General features: G+C 49.3%; 1 protein-coding gene across 1 annotated transcript in view; it reads left to right on the forward strand.

Moving 5' to 3' along the window:
• Positions 1-21,958, forward strand: part of ADARB1 (adenosine deaminase RNA specific B1) — a 169,724-nt gene that overhangs the window by 91,874 nt on the left and 55,892 nt on the right. Inside the window, exon 4 of the mRNA XM_065413578.1 lies at positions 21,432-21,546. Within this exon, the coding sequence (XP_065269650.1) occupies positions 21,432-21,546 (115 nt within the window). The remainder of the gene's footprint in view (positions 1-21,431; positions 21,547-21,958) is intronic.

A 21,958-nucleotide genomic window follows, 5' to 3' on the forward strand; every position in this document is an offset into this window, starting at 1 on the left:
TATATTATTGCCCTTATATAAATCCATGGTACGCCCACATCTCGAATACTGTGTACAGATGTGGTCTCCTCACCTCAAAAAAGATATTCTAGCACTAGAAAAAGTTCAGAAAAGAGCAACTAAAATGATTAAGGGTTTAGAGAGGGTCCCATATGAGGAAAGATTAAAGAGGCTAGGACTCTTCAGTTTGGAAAAGAGAAGACTAAGGGGGGACATGATAGAGGTATATAAAATCATAAGTGATGTTGAGAAAGTGGATAAGGAAAAGTTATTTACTTATTCCCATAATACAAGAACTAGGGGTCACCAAATGAAATTAATAGGCAGCAGGTTTAAAACAAATAAAAGGAAGTTCTTCTTCACGCAGCGCACAGTCAACTTGTGGAACTCCTTACCTGAGGAGGTTGTGAAGGCTAGGACTATAACAATGTTTAAAAGGGGACTGGATAAATTCATGGTGGCTAAGTCCATAAATGGCTATTAGCCAGGATGGGTAAGAATGGTGTCCCTAGCCTCTGTTCGTCAGAGGATGGAGATGGATGGCAGGAGAGAGATCACTTGATCATTGCCTGTTAGGTTCACTCCCTCTGGGGCACCTGGCATTGGCCACTGTCGGTAGACAGATACTGGGCTAGATGGACCTTTGGTCTGACCCAGTACGGCCTTTCTTATGTTCTTATGTTCTTATGACTGCCATCACAGAAGACCTACTTCATGAAAGCAAGAGCCGAGGAAATGGAATTTCTTGTTTGTTTTTCTCTGCATGTCTCTTTATGCTCTAAATTCCCTCTTTTATCTTCTAAATTCCTGTTTAGATTTTATTTGCCATAGTTTATGTTTAGGGCCCTACCAAAGTCATGGTCCATTTTGGTCAATTTCACAGTCTTAGGATTTTTAAAATGGTAAATTTCATTATTTGAGCTATTTAAATCTGAAATTTCAGTGTTGTAATTGTAGGGGTCCTGACCCAAAAAGTAGTTGGGTGAGGGGGTCGCAAGGTTATTGTGGGGGGTTGCAGTACTCAGGGCCGGCTTTAGGACCTGTGGAGCCCGATTCCGTGGTCCGGGTCTTCGGTGGCACTTCGGCGGCGGCGGGTCCGCTCTGCGTCTTCCGCGGCACTGAAGGACCCCCCGCCGCCAAAATGCCACCGGAGCGGACCGCCGCTGGGTGAGCCTAAGGCGCGGGGCCCTCTTAGGCGCGGGCGCGGGGCCCTCTTACCCACTGGGTCTGATTCTGGGGAATCAGGGGAATCGTCCCAAAGCCTGGTAGTAGCACCTGCTAGCCGGGAGCCCAGTTCTGAAGGCAAAGCTTCCACCAGCAGCAGTGCAGAAGTAAGGGTGGCGTGGTATGGTATTGCCACCCTTCTGTGCTGCTACTGGCGGACTCTGCCTTCAGAGCTGGGCATCCGGCTAACAGCAGACGCTCTCCAGCTGCCCAGCTCTGAAGGCAGCAGAGAAGTAAGGGTGGCAGTACTGCGACCCCCATACTTTATAACTTTGTCACACACACACCCCGCAACTCCCTTTTGGGACAGAACCCCCAATTTGAGAAACGCTGGTCTCTCCTGTGAAATCTGTATAGTACAGGGTAAAAGCACACAAAAAAACAGATTTCACGGTCCATGACCCATTTTTCATGGGTGTGAATTTGGAAGGGGCCCTATTTATGTTCCTCACTGCTCTCGTCACTTGTTTGGAATTTCTTGAACCTAGCTCTTTGCCATTTAACCATACTTTTTTCTCCTTGCCTTCCTTTTTCTGTTTTGTTTCTAGCTGTGATTAAATAACTTCCATGCTTATTATAAAGATGTTAATAGTTTATATTCTGTCTTTGGTATATTTCTAGGTAGCTTCCTCATTTTTAAACCTCTGCCTTTCTGAAGATTGAGTGTCACAATGTTAGTTTTTGGTTCAGCCCTTCCCCAAATCAGGGATCTGGATCAAATCCAGATTGGCTCCCTCTACTACAATATTCTGGCAGGCTCTTCAAGCTTCTAGGTCAGTCAGATGGCTTATTGTTCAGGTGTAGTTCAGTGGATTATCTCCCAGGTATTTCTGCAGGTATTTCTTCCCTCAGCGGGGAATTGTTGACTAGAGATATCACAGGCAAATCATTATGCCAGCTGCAGTCCTTCAGTCCTTGGTATTGTGGACCAAATCCAGAAATCTTTCCAGAGGGAAGCAATTGATGAGAATTCTAATAGTCTGGATCACCATAGACATGTAACTGACTGACTAGGTGCACACAGGAGATCCCCACTTGCCAAGTGGAAGGCAGGAAGAGTATAAACTGGATGGAGTTACGAGCACTTGGCAAATCCTTTACCCTCAGTGTCTTTACACTTCTCTCCCACTGCAAAATATACCGTGGCTTGTTCCCTACGTCCTCTCCCTCAGCTCCTGCCCTTGGAAGCTGACTGTCTCTGGCAGAAGTCCCATGACTATGCTGACTTCCACCCCTGCAAATTTGTTCTCACTTCCAGTTGTGACATTTTCCTGGCCAAGCAACTGTACATCTCCACCCAAAGAGAAAATTGATAAACTCCTACATGACTCCTCATCTCCTCTCTCCACCTTCCTTCTCACCTTCCTTCCTATCACTCTTAGTCCATCCAGTCATGAATCTGGGCCTCTCTCTGACTTCTCTTCATAGATGACCAGCCATTATATTAAACTCTAAATGGCCAAAACTGAGCTTTTGATCCTCACACCTCAAGTCTTCCTCGTTTCCTATTCTCTCCATTGACACGGATAACACCACCCTTTTCCCAGCTATTCAGATTTTTAATCTGGGCATCACTTTTAACTCAGCCCTCTTTTTTCACCCACACATCCAGGCCATTTCCAAGTCTTGCCTTTTGTATCTACATAATATTTCTAAAATTTTCTGCCTGTCCAAATTTCCTAGACTCTTTTTCATGCATGCCCTCATCATCTCTTACCTAAGCCTGATCTAGACATAAAATTACCCCAGTTTAACTAAATTGTGATATTAAACCAGTTCAGTTTTGTAAGTGGACACACATCACTTAAGATCAGATTTATGTCCATTTATTTTATATCAGTAATTTGATGCAAATTAATTACAGGTATATCAAATCACTCATGTAATTTACAGGTACAAGCTAAACTTACATAAGTCAGATTTAAACTGATGTAAGAGTGTCCACACACAGATTTGCACCAGCTTCATTGAATCAGTTTAACATCATACCTTTAATACAACATACAACTTTAATGCAACTTGTGCGTGTAGACAAGGCCTCAAACTATTGTAATCTCTCCGGCCTTCTGACCTTGACATCAGCCACCAAGTCAGTTACAGAATGCTGCTTCAAGGATCCTATGGCCAGAAGGGACCGCTGTGATCATCTAGTCTGACCTGTTGTGTAACCCAGGCCATAGAATGTCCCCAAAACAATTCCTAGAGCAGATCTTTTAGAAAAAATCCTATTTTGATTTAAAAATTGCCAGTGATAGAGAATCCACCATGACCCTTGGTAAATTGTTCCAGTGGTTAATTACCCTCACTGTTAAAAATGTATGCATTTCCATTTGAATTTGTCCAGCCTCAATTTCCAGCCGTTAAGTTGTGTTATACCTTCCCGTGCTAGACTAAAGAACCCATTATAAAATATTTGTTCCCCGTGTAGGTATATATAGACTGGAATCAAGCCACTCCTTACCCTTCTCTGTGTTAAGAGAACACAGAGAAGGGTAAGGAGTGGCTTGATTCCAGTCTATATATACCTACACGGGGGGAGGGATAGCTCAGTGGTTTGAGCATTGGCCTGCTAAACCCAGGGTTGTGAGTTCAATCCTTGAGGGGGCCACTTAGGGATCTGGGGCAAAAATCAGTACTTGGTCCTGCTAGTGAAGGCAGGGGGCTGGACTCGATGACCTTTCAAGGTCCCTTCCAGTTCTAGGAGATGGGATATCTCCATTAATTATTATTATTATAAGCTAAACTGATTTGAGCTCTTGAGTTGATCACTATAAGGAATGTTTTCTAACCCTTTAATCATTCTTGTGGCTCTTCTCTGAACCCTCTCCAATTTATCAACATCCTTCTTGAATTGTGGACATTGTGTTCCAGCAGCAATTTCTCTAGTGCCAAATACAGAGGTAAAATAATCTCTCTCCTCCTCCTTACTTAAAATTCCCCTGTTTATGCATCCAAGGATCTCATTAGCCCTGGGAGCTCATGCTTAGCTGATTATCCATCACAAACCCCAAATCTTTTTCAGAGTCACGGGTTTCCAGGGTAGAATCCTCCATCCTGTAAATATGGCCTACATTCCTTGTTTGTAGATTTGTACATTTCCATTTAGCCTATTAAAATGCATATTGTTTGCTTGACCCAGCTTACCAACCGATCCTGATCACTGTGTATTAGTGACCTGTCCTCTTCATTATTTACCATTCCCCCAATTTTTCTGTCCTCTGAAAACTTTATCAGTGATGATTTTATGTTTTCTTCCAGGTCATTGAGAAAAGCATTAAATAGCATAGGGCCAAGAATCTAACCCTTCAGGATTCCATTAGAAACAGACCTGCGCAGTGATAATTCCCTGTTTACAATTACATTTTGAGACCCGTTAGTTAGCCAGTTTTTAATCCATGTAATGTGTTCCATGTTAATTTTATATTGTTCTGGTTGTATGGTACGAAGTCAAAGACCTTACAGAAGTCTAAGTATATTACATCAACACTATTACCTTTATCAACCAAACTTGTAATCTCATAAAAAAAGGATATGGAGTTAGTTGATTTGCATTAATTACATTACCCTTCTTTAATTCATTACTACTCAAGTCCTATAACAGCTGCTCCATTACCTTGACCAAGATTGATGTCAGACTGACAGGGCTATAGCTTCCTGGGTCATTCCATTTACCCTTTTTAAAAATTGGCACAACATTAGCTTTCTTCTGGAACTTCCCCAGTGTTGCAAGATTTATTGAAAATTAACATAAATAGTTCAGTTAGCTCATCAACCAGCTCTTTTAAAACTCTTGGGTGCAAGTTATCCTCACCTGTTGATTTAAAAATGTCTAACTTAAAACTTTAGTAGCTTCTGATTAACATCCTCCTGAGATACTAGTGGAATAGAATCATCATATGATATGACTACGTCATCTGTTTTTTCTCAAATACAGATCAGAAATATTTATTGAACACTTCTGTCTTGTCTGAATTATTTATGTCTAGTAATAGACCAGTACCATTGCTAGGATTCTTTTTGCTTCTAATATACTTTTAAAATTCCTTCTTATTGTTCTTAATGCTGCTGGCCATAAATTTCTGCTTGTGTTCCTTTGCTTTCCTTATCAATCTTCTACAATTCCTAGTTCTTCTTCGAGTGCTTGTTCACGTCCATTCCACATTAGGTGTACGCGCGCCGCGTGCACGAACGTCGGAAACTTTTCCCCTCAGCGGCTCCCGTCGGGCCCGCAGGGTCTCCCTTCCCGCCAGAGCGGCGCCCCGCCCCAGCGTATATATACCCCTGCTGGCCCGACCCTCCCTCAGTTCCTTCTTACCGCCCGTGGCGACGTTGGAACAGCTCTTCTCTCAACTCGAGAGTGTCCCTTAGCATAGTCATTAGCAGTAGTTATCAGTTCTTTGTTATAGTAAGTGTTAGAGTTAAGTAGTTTTTTAGTTGTTACAAAGACCAACCAAACTCTTGGTGATAGGGGTTTGGTCAACCCCGGCACCGGCCCTGGGCGGCGGGGCATGCCGCACGCCCAAGGCTTCAAGGCTTGTGCCACGTGCCGCAGGCCCATGCCAGTGAGCGACCCGCACGAGTCGTGTCTCCGTTGCCTGGGGGAAGCTCACCAGAAGGAGCGCTGTAAGATTTGTAAGGCTTTCAAGCCCAGGACTCAAAAAGAGAGAGACTTTCGCCTGAAACAGCTCCTCATGGAGATGGCGTTACAGCCCTCCGCTCCCACGGCAGCGTCGGCGTCGGTGCGAAGTGCCCCGGCATCGGTCCGCGACCCAACGCAAGCGGTGCAGACTAAACCTGCGGTGCCGCCTCGGCGCGATCACGCCCGGCACCAGTCTGCTTCGCCGGCCAAGCCCAAGAGCCAGCCCAAGGCCCGGGGTCGCTCCCCGCACAAGAAGGCGGCACCTACGAAGACCGCTAGCGCGCCCAAGGCCGTGCCGGCCCCGGCACAGGTCCCGGTACCAGTGGCTCCGGCGCCGAAAGGCCCGTCGAGCCCCGGGACAAGCGCGTCGAGTGAGGAGGAGGGGCTGGAGGAACTGTTGGAACAGCCCTCCACCCCGGACACATTTGAGGCGGCGAAGGACCTCATTGAATTGTCCTCCGTCAGCACACTCCGCGCCAAAGACATTCCGCCGAGACTGCCTTCCAAGGGCAAGCCGGCGATGATGCGCCCGTCGCGGTCGCCATCTCGGCACCGCTCCCGGCGCCGGTCCCGGTCGAGCTCCGCCTCGGTGGACTCCCGGCTTCCCGCCGCGCAACGGGCCTCCACGCAGAAGGGCCCCGGCGCGAGCGAGGCACCGTCCCAGCAACCCGGCCCGAGCAGGCACCGGGGCGCTTCGACGGCGAGGACCCCAAGACCGTCCTCCCGCAGCCGTTCCCGGTCCCGCGGTCAACGGTACCGTTCCAGATCCAGATCGGTACGGCGCTACTCACGGTCCCGGTCCCGACGGCACCGCTCCCCGACACCGGATCGGCACCGCTCCACGGCACCGCCGTGGCCCTCCAGGTCGCCGTCGCTGGCGTCGGAAGTGAGCTCGGGGCGGTCGAGGTACGATCGCAGAGGGCATTCCGCTACACGGCACGAGACCTCTTGGCAACCGCACTGGAGCCATCCGGGACAGTGGCCGTTCTGGACCCCGTGGGCCTATCACCAGCAAGGCCCGCCATCCAGAACTTCGAGGTCGGGCCCTTCGGGGGACCGGTCCCGCTCCCCACGGTACCGTCCCACCTCCCGTGCGGAGGCTACGGTCTCCAGACCGCCTGAGGCCGAGAGGGCGGACTCGGCACCGAGCCAGGCACCGTCCGTGGCCCAGGGCAGGGGACGCACCCCGGAGGGTCAGCCCGCTGAGGAGGACTTACAGGAGGATGAAGACGCTCAAAAAGCCATGACCTCCTCCTCCTCACCAGATGAAGCCGTGGCGGGCACAACAGTGTCCGGCCCTCCCCCAATTGACCACCGGGCACACCAGGACCTGCTCCGCCGGGTGGCCCTCAACTTGGGGTTGCAGGCGGAGGAGACGGTCGAGCAGGAGGACCCCATGGTAGACATTCTCAGCCCGGAGGGTCCCTCCAGGATTGCTCTTCCATTGATAAAGACCGTACAGTCAAACTATAAGACTGTGTGGCAGACGCCAGCCTCCTCTGCGCCGACCGCACGGGGCGTCGAGAGGAAGTACTTTGCCCCATCCAGGGGGTTTGACTTCCTCTTCTCCCATCCGGCCCCATGTTCGCTGGTAGTTTCGGCGGTCAACGAAAAGGAGCGGCATGGCCAGCAGGCCCCGGCCCCCAAGGCCAAGGAGGCGAAACGATTAGACCTCTTCGGCAGGAAGGTCTACTCGTCGGGAGGCCTCCAGTTGCGGATCGCGAACCAGCAGGCGATCCTCAACAGACATAACTTTAACTCCTGGGCGTCGGTGTCCAAGTTCAAGGAGGCCCTGCCTCAGGGGTCCCAGCCCGAGTTTGCGGCCATTGTGGACGAGGGAAAGGCGGTGGCCAAGACTTCATTACAGGCCTCGCTCGACTCGGCCGATGTGGCCGCCAGGACTATCGCGTCCGGAGTGGTGATGAGACGTTCAGCGTGGTTGCAAGCGTCTGGTCTTCCTCCAGAGGTGCAAAACACCCTCCAGGACCTTCCGTTTGAAGGGACGGGGTTGTTTTCGGAGCAGACTGATGCCAGGCTCCATGGCCTCAAAGATTCGCGGGCTACCCTCAAGTCCTTGGGGATGCATACCCCCGTGATGCAGAGGAAACCCTTTAGGCCACAGCCTCCACAGAGGCATTACCAGCCTCGCCCTCGGCACGAGCCTTACCGTAGGCGGGGCAGAGACAATAGGCGTAGGCGCAACAATACGCCTAACCAGGGTCAAGGCCAGGGCAATAACAACAGCAAGCCGCAGCCGGGCAATAAACAAGGATTTTGAAGACGCGATCGAGGACAGCGTACCGATCTCTTCCCCGGATCCTCCCCTGTGTTTCAGGGACCGCCTATCCCGTTTTTTCCGTGCCTGGTCCCATATAACATCAGATCATTGGGTGCGCCGCACGGTAGAGTCAGGATATGCCCTCCAGTTTTCCTCGCCCCCCCCCTCCCACCCACCCCCCCGTCCCTCTTCAGGGACCCCTCTCACGAGCAACTCCTTATGCAGGAGGTACGGACCCTCCTCGCTGTAGGGGCGGTGGAAGAGGTTCCTCCAGACCTCAGAGGAAAAGGGTTCTATTCCAGATACTTCCTCATTCCCAAGGCAAACGGGGGCCTCCGTCCTATCCTGGACCTTCGCAAGCTGAACAAGTACTTGCAAAAACCACGTTTCCATATGGTCTCCCTCGGTACCATCATTCCTTCCCTGGATCCGGGGGATTGGTACGCTGCCCTCGATATGAAAGACGCGTACTTTCACATCGCTATCCGCCCGGCCCACCGGCGGTTCCTGCGCTTCACTATCCAGCAGCGCCATTTTCAGTTTGCGGTCTTGCCCTTCGGCCTGGCAACGGCCCCACGTGTCTTCACGAAATGCATGTCCGTGGTGGCGGCCTTCCTTCGAAAACGACGGATGCGCGTCTACCCATACCTAGACGATTGGCTCTTGGCGGGCCGGTCAGAGGCAGAGGTTCACGCCCACGTGACATTGGCACTACAAGTGTTCCGCGATCTCGGCCTGTTGGTCAATGTGCCCAAGTCCTCACTAGTCCCCACACAGAGACTGGAATTCATAGGGGCAGTCCTGGATTCGGTGGCGGCGAGGGCGAGCCTTCCCGTATCTCGTTTCCGGGCAATCCAGGAGGCCGTGACCTCCATTCAGAGATTCCCCACGACCACGGCCAGACGTTGCTTACAGCTCTTGGGGCACATGGCGGCATGCACCCACGTGGTTGGACACGCCCGCCTCCGGCTCCGGCCTCTGCAGCTGTGGTTGGCCCAGATATATCGCCCCAACAGCGACCCATTAGACATGGTTGTCACGATCCCGGCTCGGGTCTCGGACGCCCTCTGTTGGTGGCTCGACCAACAGCAGGTCTGTGCGGGGGTCCCGTTCGCCGCCCCACAACCAGTCCTGACGTTGGTGACAGACGCGTCGGACCTGGGTTGGGGGGCGCACCTAGGGGACCTACGCACTCAAGGCTTGTGGTCCAGGGAGGAACAGTCGCTTCACATCAACCTGAAGGAGCTGCGGGCGGTTCGCCTCGCCTGCCAGACCTTTCACGCCACCATAAGAGGGCACGGCGTGTCAGTTCTGACGGACAACACTACCGCTATGTTCTACATAAACAAGCAGGGGGAGTCCCGGTCCTCTCCCCTCTGTCGAGAGGCGCTCCTCCTCTGGGACTTCTGTATAGCCCATTCAGTACACCTCCGGGCTGCATATCTCCCCGGGGTCCAGAACGGATTGGCGGACCGCCTCAGCCGGTCCTATCTCACGCACGAGTGGAGGCTGAGGCGGGACATCCTCCGGTCAGTCTTCCTAAGGTGGGGGTTTCCCCAGGTGGATCTGTTTGCCACCATGGACAACAGCCAGTGCCCACAGTTTTGTTCCTTCCAGAACCGCAGTCCGGGTTCTCTGGCGGACGCCTTTACAATCCCGTGGGGAGGGAGCCTGCGATATGCCTTCCCCCCGTTCCCACTCATCCACAGGGTCCTTCTAAAGACCCGCAGGGACAGGGCGAAGGTCATTCTCATCGCCCCGGCGAGGCCTCGTCAACACTGGTTCACAACTCTCTTAGAGCTGTCCGTGGCCTCTCCAATAACCCTCCCCCTCCATCACGACCTCATAACACAAGATCGAGGTCGCCTACTCCACCCGAACCTGCCATCGCTGCATCTGACGGCATGGCTGCTCTCTGGCTAAATGAGGCGGAGCACAGATGCTCCCAGGAGGTCCAGCAAATCCTCCTGGGTAGTAGGAAACCCTCCACAAGGGCAACCTACCTGGCCAACTGGAAGCGCTTCGCCCTCTGGTGTGAGTCTCAGTGCGCCCAGCCCTTGCGGGCCTCGATACCGATGATCCTGGATTACGTGCTGAGCCTTAGGCGCCAGGGCCTGGCCCCCGCTTCTATTAAGGTGCATCTAGCCGCCATATCGGCGTTTCACCCGGGGGAATTGGGGCTGTCCGTGTTCTCCAACCCTACGGTGGTCCGATTCCTCAAGGGGCTGGATAGGATGTTCCCCTACACTCGCCCACCTATACCCCCGTGGGACCTCAACCTGGTCCTCACTAAACTCATGGGGCCCCCCTTTGAACCCCTGGCCTCTTGCTCCCTCATGCACCTTTCCTGGAAGGTCGCGTTCCTCGTGGCTGTCACCTCGGCTAGGAGGGTGTCAGAGCTGAGGGCCCTCACCTCAGAACCTCCGTATACTGTTTTTTATAAGGATAAGGTGCAACTCAGGCCTCACCCTAAGTTCCTCCCTAAGGTGGTCACGAGTTTTCACATGGGGCAGGACATCTGTTTGCCGGTGTTCTTCCCCAAGCCCCATACGGACCCTTGCCATCGTAGCCTGCATACCCTCGATGTGCGGCGGGCACTGGCTTTCTATCTGGACCGTACCAGACCTTTCCGCAAATCAACTCAGCTATTCGTGGCCATTGCGGAACGGATGAAGGGCCAGCCTATTTCAACGCAACGCCTGTCGGCGTGGATCGTGCTTTGCATACGCACGTGCTACGAGCTCGCCAACGTGCCTGCACCTCCGATCCGGGCTCACTCTACTAGGGCCCAAGCGTCCTCGACGGCCTTCTTGGCGCAGGTCCCGCTTCAGGAGATCTGCAAGGCAGCCACCTGGTCGTCGGTGCATACGTTCACAGCCCACTACGCGATCCACCATCAGACCAGAGATGACGCGATGGTCGGCAGGGCGGTGCTTCAATCAGTTATTCCTTGACTCCTACCCTCCTCCAATGGTAAGCTTGTGAGTCACCTAATGTGGAATGGACGTGAACAAGCACTCGAAGAAGAAAAGATGGTTACTTACCTTCTGTAACTGTTGTTCTTCGAGATGTGTTGTTCACGTCCATTCCACTTCCCACCCTCCTTCCCCTCTGTCGGAGTCACCAGCAAGAAGGAACTGAGGGAGGGTCGGGCCAGCAGGGGTATATATACGCTGGGGCGGGGCGCCGCTCTGGCGGGAAGGGAGACCCTGCGGGCCCGACGGGAGCCGCTGAGGGAAAAAGTTTCCGACGTTCGTGCACGCGGCGCGCGTACACCTAATGTGGAATGGACGTGAACAACACATCTCGAAGAACAACAGTTACAGAAGGTAAGTAACCGTCTTTTTCTCATTTATATTCATTACTATTACTTTGCCTTTCTTCTGTTTGTTATATTTTATTTTTTATAGCTGCCTTAACTTCTAAACCAAGTGGGGTTTTTTAATCAATATGGCCTTCTTCCTTGAGTGTGACTTTTGGGGCATCTAGTAACATGTTCTTAAATGATTCCCAATTATCATTCACGTCTTCATCCCAGGTGATATGGCTCATAGTTGTTTTCAGCTTTGTGAAATTGGCCCTTTTTAAGCATCAAATATATATATATATATATTTCTGGTCTGGACTTTATTTTGTTTGCACATTATAAATGTGATCAAGTTATGATCACCTGTACTTAAGCTACCATTAATTTTTAGTTCCTCTTTGTCTGTCAAGATGAGATCTAATATAGAATTCCCTCATGTTGTTTCCAACACTTCTTGAGTTAGGAAGTTGTCATAGATCGGGGTGGCCAAACTGCCACTTGTGAGCCGCATATGGCTCTTTTACTGTTAAAATGCGGCTTGTGGAGCTCCTCAAGCTCCCCCATTCTTAGTCTACCAGACTGCTGGGTGGGGGGGAGCTCGGGGTTTCTGCCCTGCAGCAGGGTGGTGGAACTAGGGGCTTCTGCTGGAGGAGGGGTGGGGGGGGTCTAAAGGTTCGCTCCCCCCCCCCAAGAGCTTGAGTCACACACTCCCAGGCACTCCCAGGCATGCCCTCCCTCTTACCCTCAGTGGCCCCTCCCTGCAGCTCCCAGGTGTTAGCTCTGCATGGAGAGCCAGCAGCCAACTGCTGGGAGCTGCACAGGGCCGCCCAGAGGGCAAGTGGGACCTCTGAATCCTCTGGGCTTCGAGGGGAGGTGTCCCTGCAGCTCCCAGCTGTTTGCCGCTGCCTCTCCCCATAGCCACAGCTCCCAGCTTGCTGGCTCCAGCAGCTGCTGTGCGGGAAGGGGGCCCTGTGGTACCCTGTGACTGAGCGGGGATAGCAAACCCTGGCCAAAATCATGACCCCACATGCCTGCCCCACACATTGCCTGTTTTGCCCAGAGGGAAAGGGGGTCTCGGGGCTTCAGCCCTCTGGGGCGCCTCCCACAGGGCTGAAGCCCCGAGCTCCGGCAGGTGTGCCCCAGCTCTCGAACGTCTGAAGATTGTTGTATGCGGCTTGGAGGGTCAGTAAGTTTGGCCATCCCTGTCATAGATAATACTTACAAACTCTAAGGATGTTTTAGCATTGGCAGCATGAGACCTCCAGCATATGTCACTCAGATTGAAGTCCCCCATGATCACACAGCTTTTTTTCCTACACATTGTAGATAGGTGCATAAGGAGCTGGTCATCCTATTCCCTAGTGTGGTTTGGGGTCTGTAGCAGATACCAACTAATAGCCCATCTTGTGCTTTATCTGTTAGGATATTTATCCATAAGTATTCAAGAGCATTTTCTTGCTAGTTATTAGTGACTCACAAACAAGTAATGCCATTTTTGATCTAGCATGCTACTTCCCCTCCTCTTTTGTCAACTTGATCCTTCCTAAACAGGTTGTAACCACTGATTTTAGTATTCCAATCACGCAAATCATCCCACCAGATTTCAGTAATGGCAACTACATCAAATTTATGCTCATAAATTAGCAATTCTAATTCTTCTTGTTTATTACCCAGGCTCCTAGCATTGTTCCATAGGCAATTAAAGAATTTCTTCTCTTCATTTTTTTGGCTTGTCCCTGACCACATCACTGGCTCTTCATTTCTCTCCATTGGCCCCTTCTCTTCACCACATAAAATGCAAGTGTTTTGTCTTTAAGACCCATAGATACCATTCTGTCTTACTGATCTACTAGTTTATTGAGCTGTCGACCCCAGCCTTCACTTTGCTAAAATGCCAGCTTCAGTTGTCTAATTATTCACTTGTCCCTCAAACACCTCCAGACTTTCTCCCATACAGCTCCATGTGTGTGCGGAAAACTTTCTGTCAAAATTCGTAAAGTTGCCACTTTATCCTTTCATAAATACCTCCTTAAAACTTACCTCTGTTGTGATGACTACAAATCTGCCAGCTGGCATTGGTCAGGCAAATGGTGACCTTTGACTTCTGCTTCTCTGATAAACTATATTCATTTTTATTCATCTCATCCATTCAATTCATCCCCACTCCATTTGTCTTTTTGTCTACCTGTTCCATCCTCCGCGACATGTAAACTGAATTGTGAGGTCTTTGTCTGAAGTCTGTACAGTGCCTAGCAGAGTTGGGTCCTGAACTCTGTGTCTCTGAAGCAAAGTCATTAAATGATTAGAAATCCTGCTGCGCAAACCCTGAGCAGGGCCTGCGTGACTCAGTGGGGGTGCTCAATCGGGGAGTCCTAGAAAGCTAAAAGTATTGTGTATGATCTTTGCACTTTGCTGCTGCTGCTCATACCCCTCACATAGCTACTTTCTAGCGATCAGTGCCTGCACCTTATGCTGCAATTAAAAAAATGTTTCACAAAGGGCCAACTATTCACATCCATGAGCCTTGGTGAACTCTGTGATTGCATATGGCTGCTGTTTTCTGGGGTTCTTTGCTCAGTCCCCTTTTCCAAATTCCTTGTTTTGGCCTTTTTACCTTACATCTGTCTGTTTTCTTTTTATGTGATCCACAATGTGTATTTGAAATCATGTTTTTGTCACCATTCCCCTCCATTGAGGTATGTGTTCAGGTCCTGTGGATCCACACCAAAATCATTTATTTGGTAATTCATTGATTTACAGTTTAGTATACTGTCTGCACAACAGCAGTCTCCAGTTTCCATCATGATCTCTGCAATATCTTGACAACTTTTACACTTTCTCAATTTACTACTTTTTGTATGGCTTAACCTGGGTGGGGAAAAAATAGTGACATTCAGAAATACGTTCCATATACTTTCCAGATTCTAAAACAGAATGAAACACTGTTAGAAAAATACAGACTACTAGTTCATATTGCAAGACACAAGAACAAATAAAAAAATTCTACAGCACGACATTGTACAATGGAGGACCACAAGATAACGGAGAAGGCAGTGGGAAAATCGCTTCCTACAGTGGTTTTAGGCACACCACTCTGGCAGCTCTCCACCCAGCCAGTGGCATGTGATGGTTCATGGCTTCTCAAAGATGTAGTGGGACTTCAGGATCTTTAGCGCCCATTCCAGTTGTAACCCATTCAGTTTTGTTTCCTCTTCCTTTCTGCTGGTTAGATCTCCCCCCCCCCCCCCCCCTCGAACTGTTGTCTTCAGGTGTAGCCATTTTTTCCCAACTAGGCATGGCCCTTCCACACATATTGAAAGGTTCCCAGCTTTGTATGGCAGCTGAGGGTACTGAGCAGTAGATGTGGACGTTGTTTGCCCTTACTTGTACCTGAGCACCTACATGTGTGCCGATCATGCAGTGTGTTCATCAGTGCACAACAAGCTCATGATGAGACTATTGTGTGTAACAAAGTGCTTCCTGGGTAAACAGCTCTCAACAGGGAGCCCCAAAGTACCAGTGTGTTTGTGGAAGGAATACCCTTTCACGTTTTGAGACAACTGATGTGATTCAATCTGGTTATCTATGGAATGACAGACTAGCTGTCATTTTGCAGTCTCATAGAGGCTGAATGCTGGTGCAACTCATCAGAGGATTCATTACTCCCTTGCTCTATCTGTACCCAGCAGTTACTGTACATGGGACAAAGATTACAATGTGTGATTCAGACATTTAAAGTGTCAGCTGCACTGCTCTCCCTCGATGCCATTTTTTGCATTAGATCTTCTTTCCTACTTTACCATTTGCTGCTCTTTGTAGCTGCTTATCTGGGTCATCACTTACGGTTTTTTATCCAGTGCTACTGTGTTGCTGCATCCTTTGGGATGTTCTTACACATTTGTGCAATGGTACTTCAGGAGACAACAACCAAAAGTGGGGAATGAGGTAGCCGTGATACTTTTAGAGAGTGTGACAGTGGCTATGTTTTTCAAGTGTAGAATGTGACAAGAGATTATATGCTTGAAGAACAGGCAGTGTTACTCAGCCCTTTTTCATCAGCCTTAGCTGTCTTTCCTTGTCTGGTTGTTAATATGGGGAGAGGCAAGTCTTTGTGATTTGCAGATATTTCACAGCGATTAGGGACTGCTCTGCCAGCTAGGCTAACGCCTACGTTCTTTGTGTGGGAATTGAGACATGACCATATTTGGGGAATCCATTGCACAATTCCATCCAGCAGTATAGTGCTCTGTCATTACATCAGTATGTGTGACAGAGCTTCCTCTCCGCCTCGGTGGGTCCCGCACTTCCGTTTAGCGGCGGACTGGGGTATTCCTCTTTTCCCTCAGGGTTTTCCCCAGGCCCCTGGGTTTATTGTCCACAGCCTGCCAGAGTAGTGTTCCTCCCAGCCTCCTTGACAGGGGGATGCGCAGGGAGCCTCTCAGTCTCTTTTAGCCCCTCTGGGGCGTGGTGGCAACAGACCAGACACCCGGTCCAGTATCTCCGCTCTGGAGGGCTCTCTTCCCTCAGACCTCCGGGGCCCAGAAGGGCCGTCCCCCCTGTTGGGCAGGGATCTCCCATCCTTTGCCTCTGTACCTGTGTGGCTTCTCTCTTAATGCTTGTCCTGAGGTACAGTGACTAGAGTGAAATCTCTGCAAGCTGCATGGAAGCTTTTCAAAGACACCATAATAGAGGCCCAACTTAAATGTATACCCCAAATTAAAAAACACAGTAAAAGAACTAAAAAAGAGCCACCGTGGCTTAACAGCCATGTAAAAGAAGCAGTGGGAGATAAAAAGGCATCTTTTAAGTAGTGGAAGTCAAATCCTAGTGAGGTAAATAGAAAGGAGCATAAACACTGCCAAATTAAGTGTAAAAATGTAATAAGAAAAGCCAAAAATGAGTTTGAAGAACGGCTAGCCAAAAACTCAAAAGATAATAACAAAATGTTTTTAAGTACATGAGAAGCAGGAAGCCTGCTAAACAACCAGTGGGGCCCTTGGATGATCGAGATACAAAAGGAGCACTTAAAGACAAAAAAGTCATGGCGGAGAAACTAAATGAATTCTTTGCTTCAATTTTCACGGCTGAGGATGTTAGGGAGATTCCCAAACCCGAGTCGTCCTTTGTAGGTGACAAATCTGAGGAATTGTCACAGATTGAAGTGTCACGAGAGGAGGTTTTGGAATTAATTGATAAACTTAACAGTAACAAGTCACCGGGACCAGATGGCATTCACCCAAGAGTTCTGAAAGAACTCAAATGTGAAATTGCGGAACTAACAACTATGGTTTGTAGCCTGTCCTTTAAATCAGCTTCTGTACCCAATGACTGGAAGATAGCTAATGTGGAACTCCTTACCTGAGGAGGTTGTGAAGGCTAGGGTTTAAAAGAGAACTAGATAAATTCATGGAGGTTAAGTCTATTAATGGCTGTTAGCCAGGATGGGTAAGAAATGGTGTCCCTAGCCTCTGTTTGTCAGAGGGTGGAGATGGATGGCAGGAGAGAGATCACTTGATCATTACCTGTTAGGTTCACTCCCTCTGGGGCACCTGGCATTGGCCACTGTCGGTAGACAGGATACTGGGCTGGATGGACCTTTGGTCTGACCCAGTATGGCCATTCTTATGTTCTTATGCTGTCAGTGTCTGCACTGTCCAGCTTTCCAGTAGCTCGCCTTCCTCCCTTAGCTCCTATCACGCACCCCTATCTGGCAGGAGGGGAGGCTTTTAACAGGTTCTGGCAGGCCCTTAATTGGCCCCAGGTGTCCTAATTAATCTAGAGTAACCCCTGCTCAGCTACCAAGGGAAAAGGGACCTGCGTATCCTGGGGCTAATATATCTGCCTTCCAGCATTCTCCTGCAGCCATCCGGTCTGACCCCGTCACATATCCCGCCTTCCTGCTCAACACCATGGTGTTGGGTCGTCAGACAGGGTACCCGTGACAGGCCATCCGCATTGCCATGGTGGCTTCCAGCCCTGTGTTGAATGCTGAGGTGGAACAGTTGGAGGGGAAAGAACCACCTGGTCACCCTTGCTTTCTTCTCTTTGTTCCATTGCATCCATTGGAGGGAGGCGTGGTCAGTCACGAGGACAAATCGCCGGCCTAGCAGGTAATATCGTAGAGTTTCCATGGCCCACTTGACAGCGAGGCACTCCTTCTCTATTACTGCATATTTCTGTTCCCTCAGAAGGAGTTTTCTGCTAAGGTAAAGGATTGGATGTTCGTCCTCTCTGACCATCTGTGACAAGACAGCCCCCAACTCCACTTCGGATGCATCCATCTGTAAAATGAATTCTTTAGTCAAGTCCGGGGCTATGAGCACAGGGTTACTACAGAGGGCTGCCCGCAGGTCTGTGGATGCCCCCTCTGCTGTGTCAGTCCATCTCACCATGTCAGGGCCCCGGGCTTTTACCAGGTGCATCAGGGGACTTGCTCTGGTGGCGAAATGGGGGATAAATCGTCGGTAGTACCCCACTATGCCTAGGAACACTTGGACTTGTTTTTTCTGGCTTGGCCAGGGCCAAATTTGTATAGCCTCCAGCTTATTTAGTTGGGGCTTTACTATGCCTCTTCCTTCGATGTATCCAAGGTATTTAGCCTCTGCTAGCCCAATGGTGTACTTGGCTGGATTGGCTGTGAGGCCGGTCCGCCTTAAGATGTTCAGCACCACTTCCACCTTTCCTAGGTGGGTCTCCCAGTCTGGGGTATGGATAATCACATCATCCAGGTATGCGACGGCATAACTGGCATGGGGGTGCAACAGCTTGTCCATGAGGCGCTGGAAGGTGGCTGGGGCCCCATGCAGCCCGAAGGGGATAACAGTATACTGAAATAGCTCCTCTGGTATGGAGAAAGCAGTCTTTTCATTTGCTTCTTTGGCTAGTGGGATCTGCCAATACCCCTTTGTCAAATCCAGGGTGGTCAGGAACCGGGCGTTGCCCAGTTGGTCAACTAACTCATCTAAGCGGGGTATAGGTTATTCATCAAACTGGGACACTTTGTTCAGTCGGCAAAATTCGTTGCAGAACCTTGTGGTGCCGTCAGGTTTGGGCACCAACACGATTGGGCTGGACCACTAGCTGTGGGATTCCTCAATGACCCCTAAATCTAACATTCTCTTCACTTCAGCCTTGATTTCCTCCCTTTTGGCTTCTGGGACCCGTTAGGGCCTTATCGTCACCTTGGCCCCAGGGTTCGTGAGGATGTGGTGATATCCCTCGGTCATCCAGCCCAGTCTTGTTGAGAACACATCCTAGTTCTGATTGACCATCTTGGATGCCTCGGTCTTTTGATCCGGAGGAGTCAAGTCGGGGGATATCCTCACCTGCTTGGTCTGGTTCCTTTCCCAGGGCAGGGCTTCTTGGGGACTAAGCATGCCTCTCGAGCATGCCAAGACTTCAGGAGGTTGACATGATAAATCTGCTCTTGTTTCCGGCTGTCGCACCTTTTAGTTCACCTCTCCCATGGATTCGAACACTTCATAGGGCCCTTGCCACTGGGCCAAGAGCTTACTCTCTGCCATGGGTACCAATACCATCGCCCGGTCTCCAGGTTGGAACCATCAATTCTTTGCTTGGTGGTTGTAGTGGGCTCATTGGGCCTCCTGCACTTTCTCCAAGTGCTCCTGTACGATGAAGGTGACTCAGGCTATCCAGTCTCTCATCTGTAGCATGTGCTCAATTATGTTTCTCCCCGCATTGGGTCTTCCTCCCAGATTTCCCTGGCTATGTCTAATATGCCACAGAGTTGGCGCCTGTATAATAGCTCGAAGGGGAAAACTCAGTGGAAGCCTGAGGAACCTCCTGGATGGCGAACATGAGGTAAGGCAGTAGTGTGTCCCAGACTTTCCCATCCCGACTTACCACTTTACTTATCATGGCCTTGAGGGTCCTCTCGAACCTTTCAGAACCGGCTCTAGGCACCAGCAAAGCAAGCATGTGCTTGGAGTGGCACAATTCCAGAGGCAGCATTTTTTATTTATTTATTTAATTATTTTTGCTTGGGGCGGCAAAAAGCCTAGAGCCGGCCCTGGAACCTTTTCACAAGGGACCTGGTTATCCTGGGGCTAATATATCTGTCTTCCAGCACTCTCCTGTAGCCATTTGGCCTGACCCTGTCACATATGACATCCCTTTGGCTGGTGGTTTCCAGCTGCAAGCCAAGTTCTTCTGGAAGATCCATCACGTTGTGGTTTGGGACAGGTTGGGCGGTTAGGTCTGGTAATGGTAAAAACTAGATCTCCAGCTTTGCAGCTAGGAGACCCAATTTGTTGACTTGGTGGTATTCTTGAGGTTAAGCACTGAACTGGGACTCTGGTCTGGGTTCAATGCTGGGCCTCAAGTAAAGCTTAAATTTTCTGGCTGAATGGTTTTACAAATTACAGGATCTGCAACAAAACAGCTACACTGACCAAGACGAGTTTCTTTGTGCACGTGCCCAGCTTTCTCAATAGCAAATCCTGTTCTTCATAAAAGAAGCCATAGTTGTATTAGCTATCTTGTTTTAATCTATTGTCATTATTCTTCATAACTGAATCCTTATGTGCAATGATTAGCCAGCGAAAAGCATGAAAAAGTGTAGTTTTCAAAAAGAACAAATAACAAGTAGGCCTTAAATTTGCTTGATATATCCCTCTCATCTACTTTGCATATATGACTACTGGTCTTCAGACTTTATTGTCAGTCTCTATAACGACAGAACCAGGACTAAAGCTAGCAACAAATGCAGTTTTCTCTGAGTTTTAGCCAGCGCCACTCACCAAGCTTTTGGAAAAATTCAAAGAGCTTAGGGTTATGGCCTGCAAGCTGGACACATGTCCTTCTTGGCCAGTAAAGTCAGCCAGGAAGGAAACAGGCATTGAGAATTCTGGTAATTGTCACATTATTTCTCATCGCTCAGTTTCCAAGGAAGATTGTTGAGAAGGTTGTGGTGAATCAACTCTGACAATGTCTGGAGCCTTTGGGTTTCCTTGATCTATGAGAATCTGGTGTTAGGTCTGATTATGTTCTCATGTCCATGTTTTTTCTTTTAGATCTGTCAGCAACTTTTGGTATTGTTGACTATAAGGTATTCGTGAATGCCTGTGACCCTGTCTAGGGTAGAGAGAACAGCTCTTGAGTGGTTTTTCTCTTCCCTGATAGGACCCAGAGGGTAGTTGTGGACAAATGCTTCTTAGCCCCAATAGCTCTCTTATGGATGGGACCTCAGGGTTCCATTACTTCAGCTCTCCCCTTGAGCGTTAAGTATATAAATTAAATTAGTGGAGATATCCTATCTCCTAGAACTGGAAGGGACCTTGAAAGGTCATCGAGTCCAGCCCCCTGCCTTCACTAGCAGGACCAAGAACTGATTTTGCCCCAGATCCCTAAATGGGCCCCTCAAGGATTGAACTCACAACCCTGGGTTTAACAGGCCAATGCTCAAACCACAGAACTATCTCCTCCATATGTGAGCATTATGTGAGATAGGGTGGAAGTAGAGCTGCATTGTCTTCAATATGCCCATAATAAACAACTCTCTATTCTGTCACATCTTGATGGTATGGTCTATCTGCTTTCCCAATGTCTAGCCAAGATGGAGCTTAGATGAGAGGTAGCTTGCCAAGGCCCAGTCTGTCTGTATAAGAAAAGGTAATGATGGTAGTAGGCTGGAGAAGACTATGAGAGAAATTATGGAGGTTATATCCGTTCTCTCAATTGGGAGAGCATGCTCACCAGTCAGGGGCGGCTCCAGTCACCAGCACAGCAAGACACAGTTGAGGTCTTTAGGAGGTGTTCTGCTCAGCATCCTGGAAAATCAGATGCTAGATATCTCAAGTAGGGCACCAAGAGTTAGTGGACACTGGGAAATCTTGGCCCTAATCAGTGGAGGATAAAAAATTAACAGTGTGTATGATTTCTTTTAATCCATCATATTAAATGCCAGCATTTAATAGTTGTTTCTTGTTTGATTCTCTCTAACATGTATTTCTGTGATTTTGCAGGTTTTAGCTGATGCTGTTGCACGCTTGGTTGTGGATAAATTCAGTGATCTGACTGATAATTTCACATCTCCCCATGCACGTAGAAAAGTTCTTGCTGGAATTGTCATGACAACAGGTAAAAAAAACTAATCAGTACTACTTTTAAGTGTTCAGATGCCACGGGGATGGACACAATATAAATACCTTGATAGTTAGAAAACATTTATCTTGACACTTAATTTTTCTTTCCTCAAACTGCTCTGGGACATTTTTAATGCATAATCATAATGATGGAGTGAATAACAAAATAATTAAAGTCAAGCCTTTGCAAGGTCATTTATTGTAAGCACTGCAGTAAAGTTCTTCTTCAAGTAATATCCCTGTAGGAGCTCCACTTCGGTGCGCATGTGCCACCAGTCGCCTTCTATCAGAGATTTTCAGTAGCAGTGCCCCTTCTGCCCACACTTGCTCTATGCACATCCTCATGCTCTGTACTGAGAATATATAGAGCTGCACAGGCAAACTGCCCTCAGTTCCTTCTTGATCGC

The sequence above is a fragment of the Emys orbicularis genome, chromosome 11, assembly GCF_028017835.1.
Source record: "Emys orbicularis isolate rEmyOrb1 chromosome 11, rEmyOrb1.hap1, whole genome shotgun sequence".
In the NCBI taxonomy this organism is placed as follows: Eukaryota; Metazoa; Chordata; order Testudines; family Emydidae; genus Emys; species Emys orbicularis.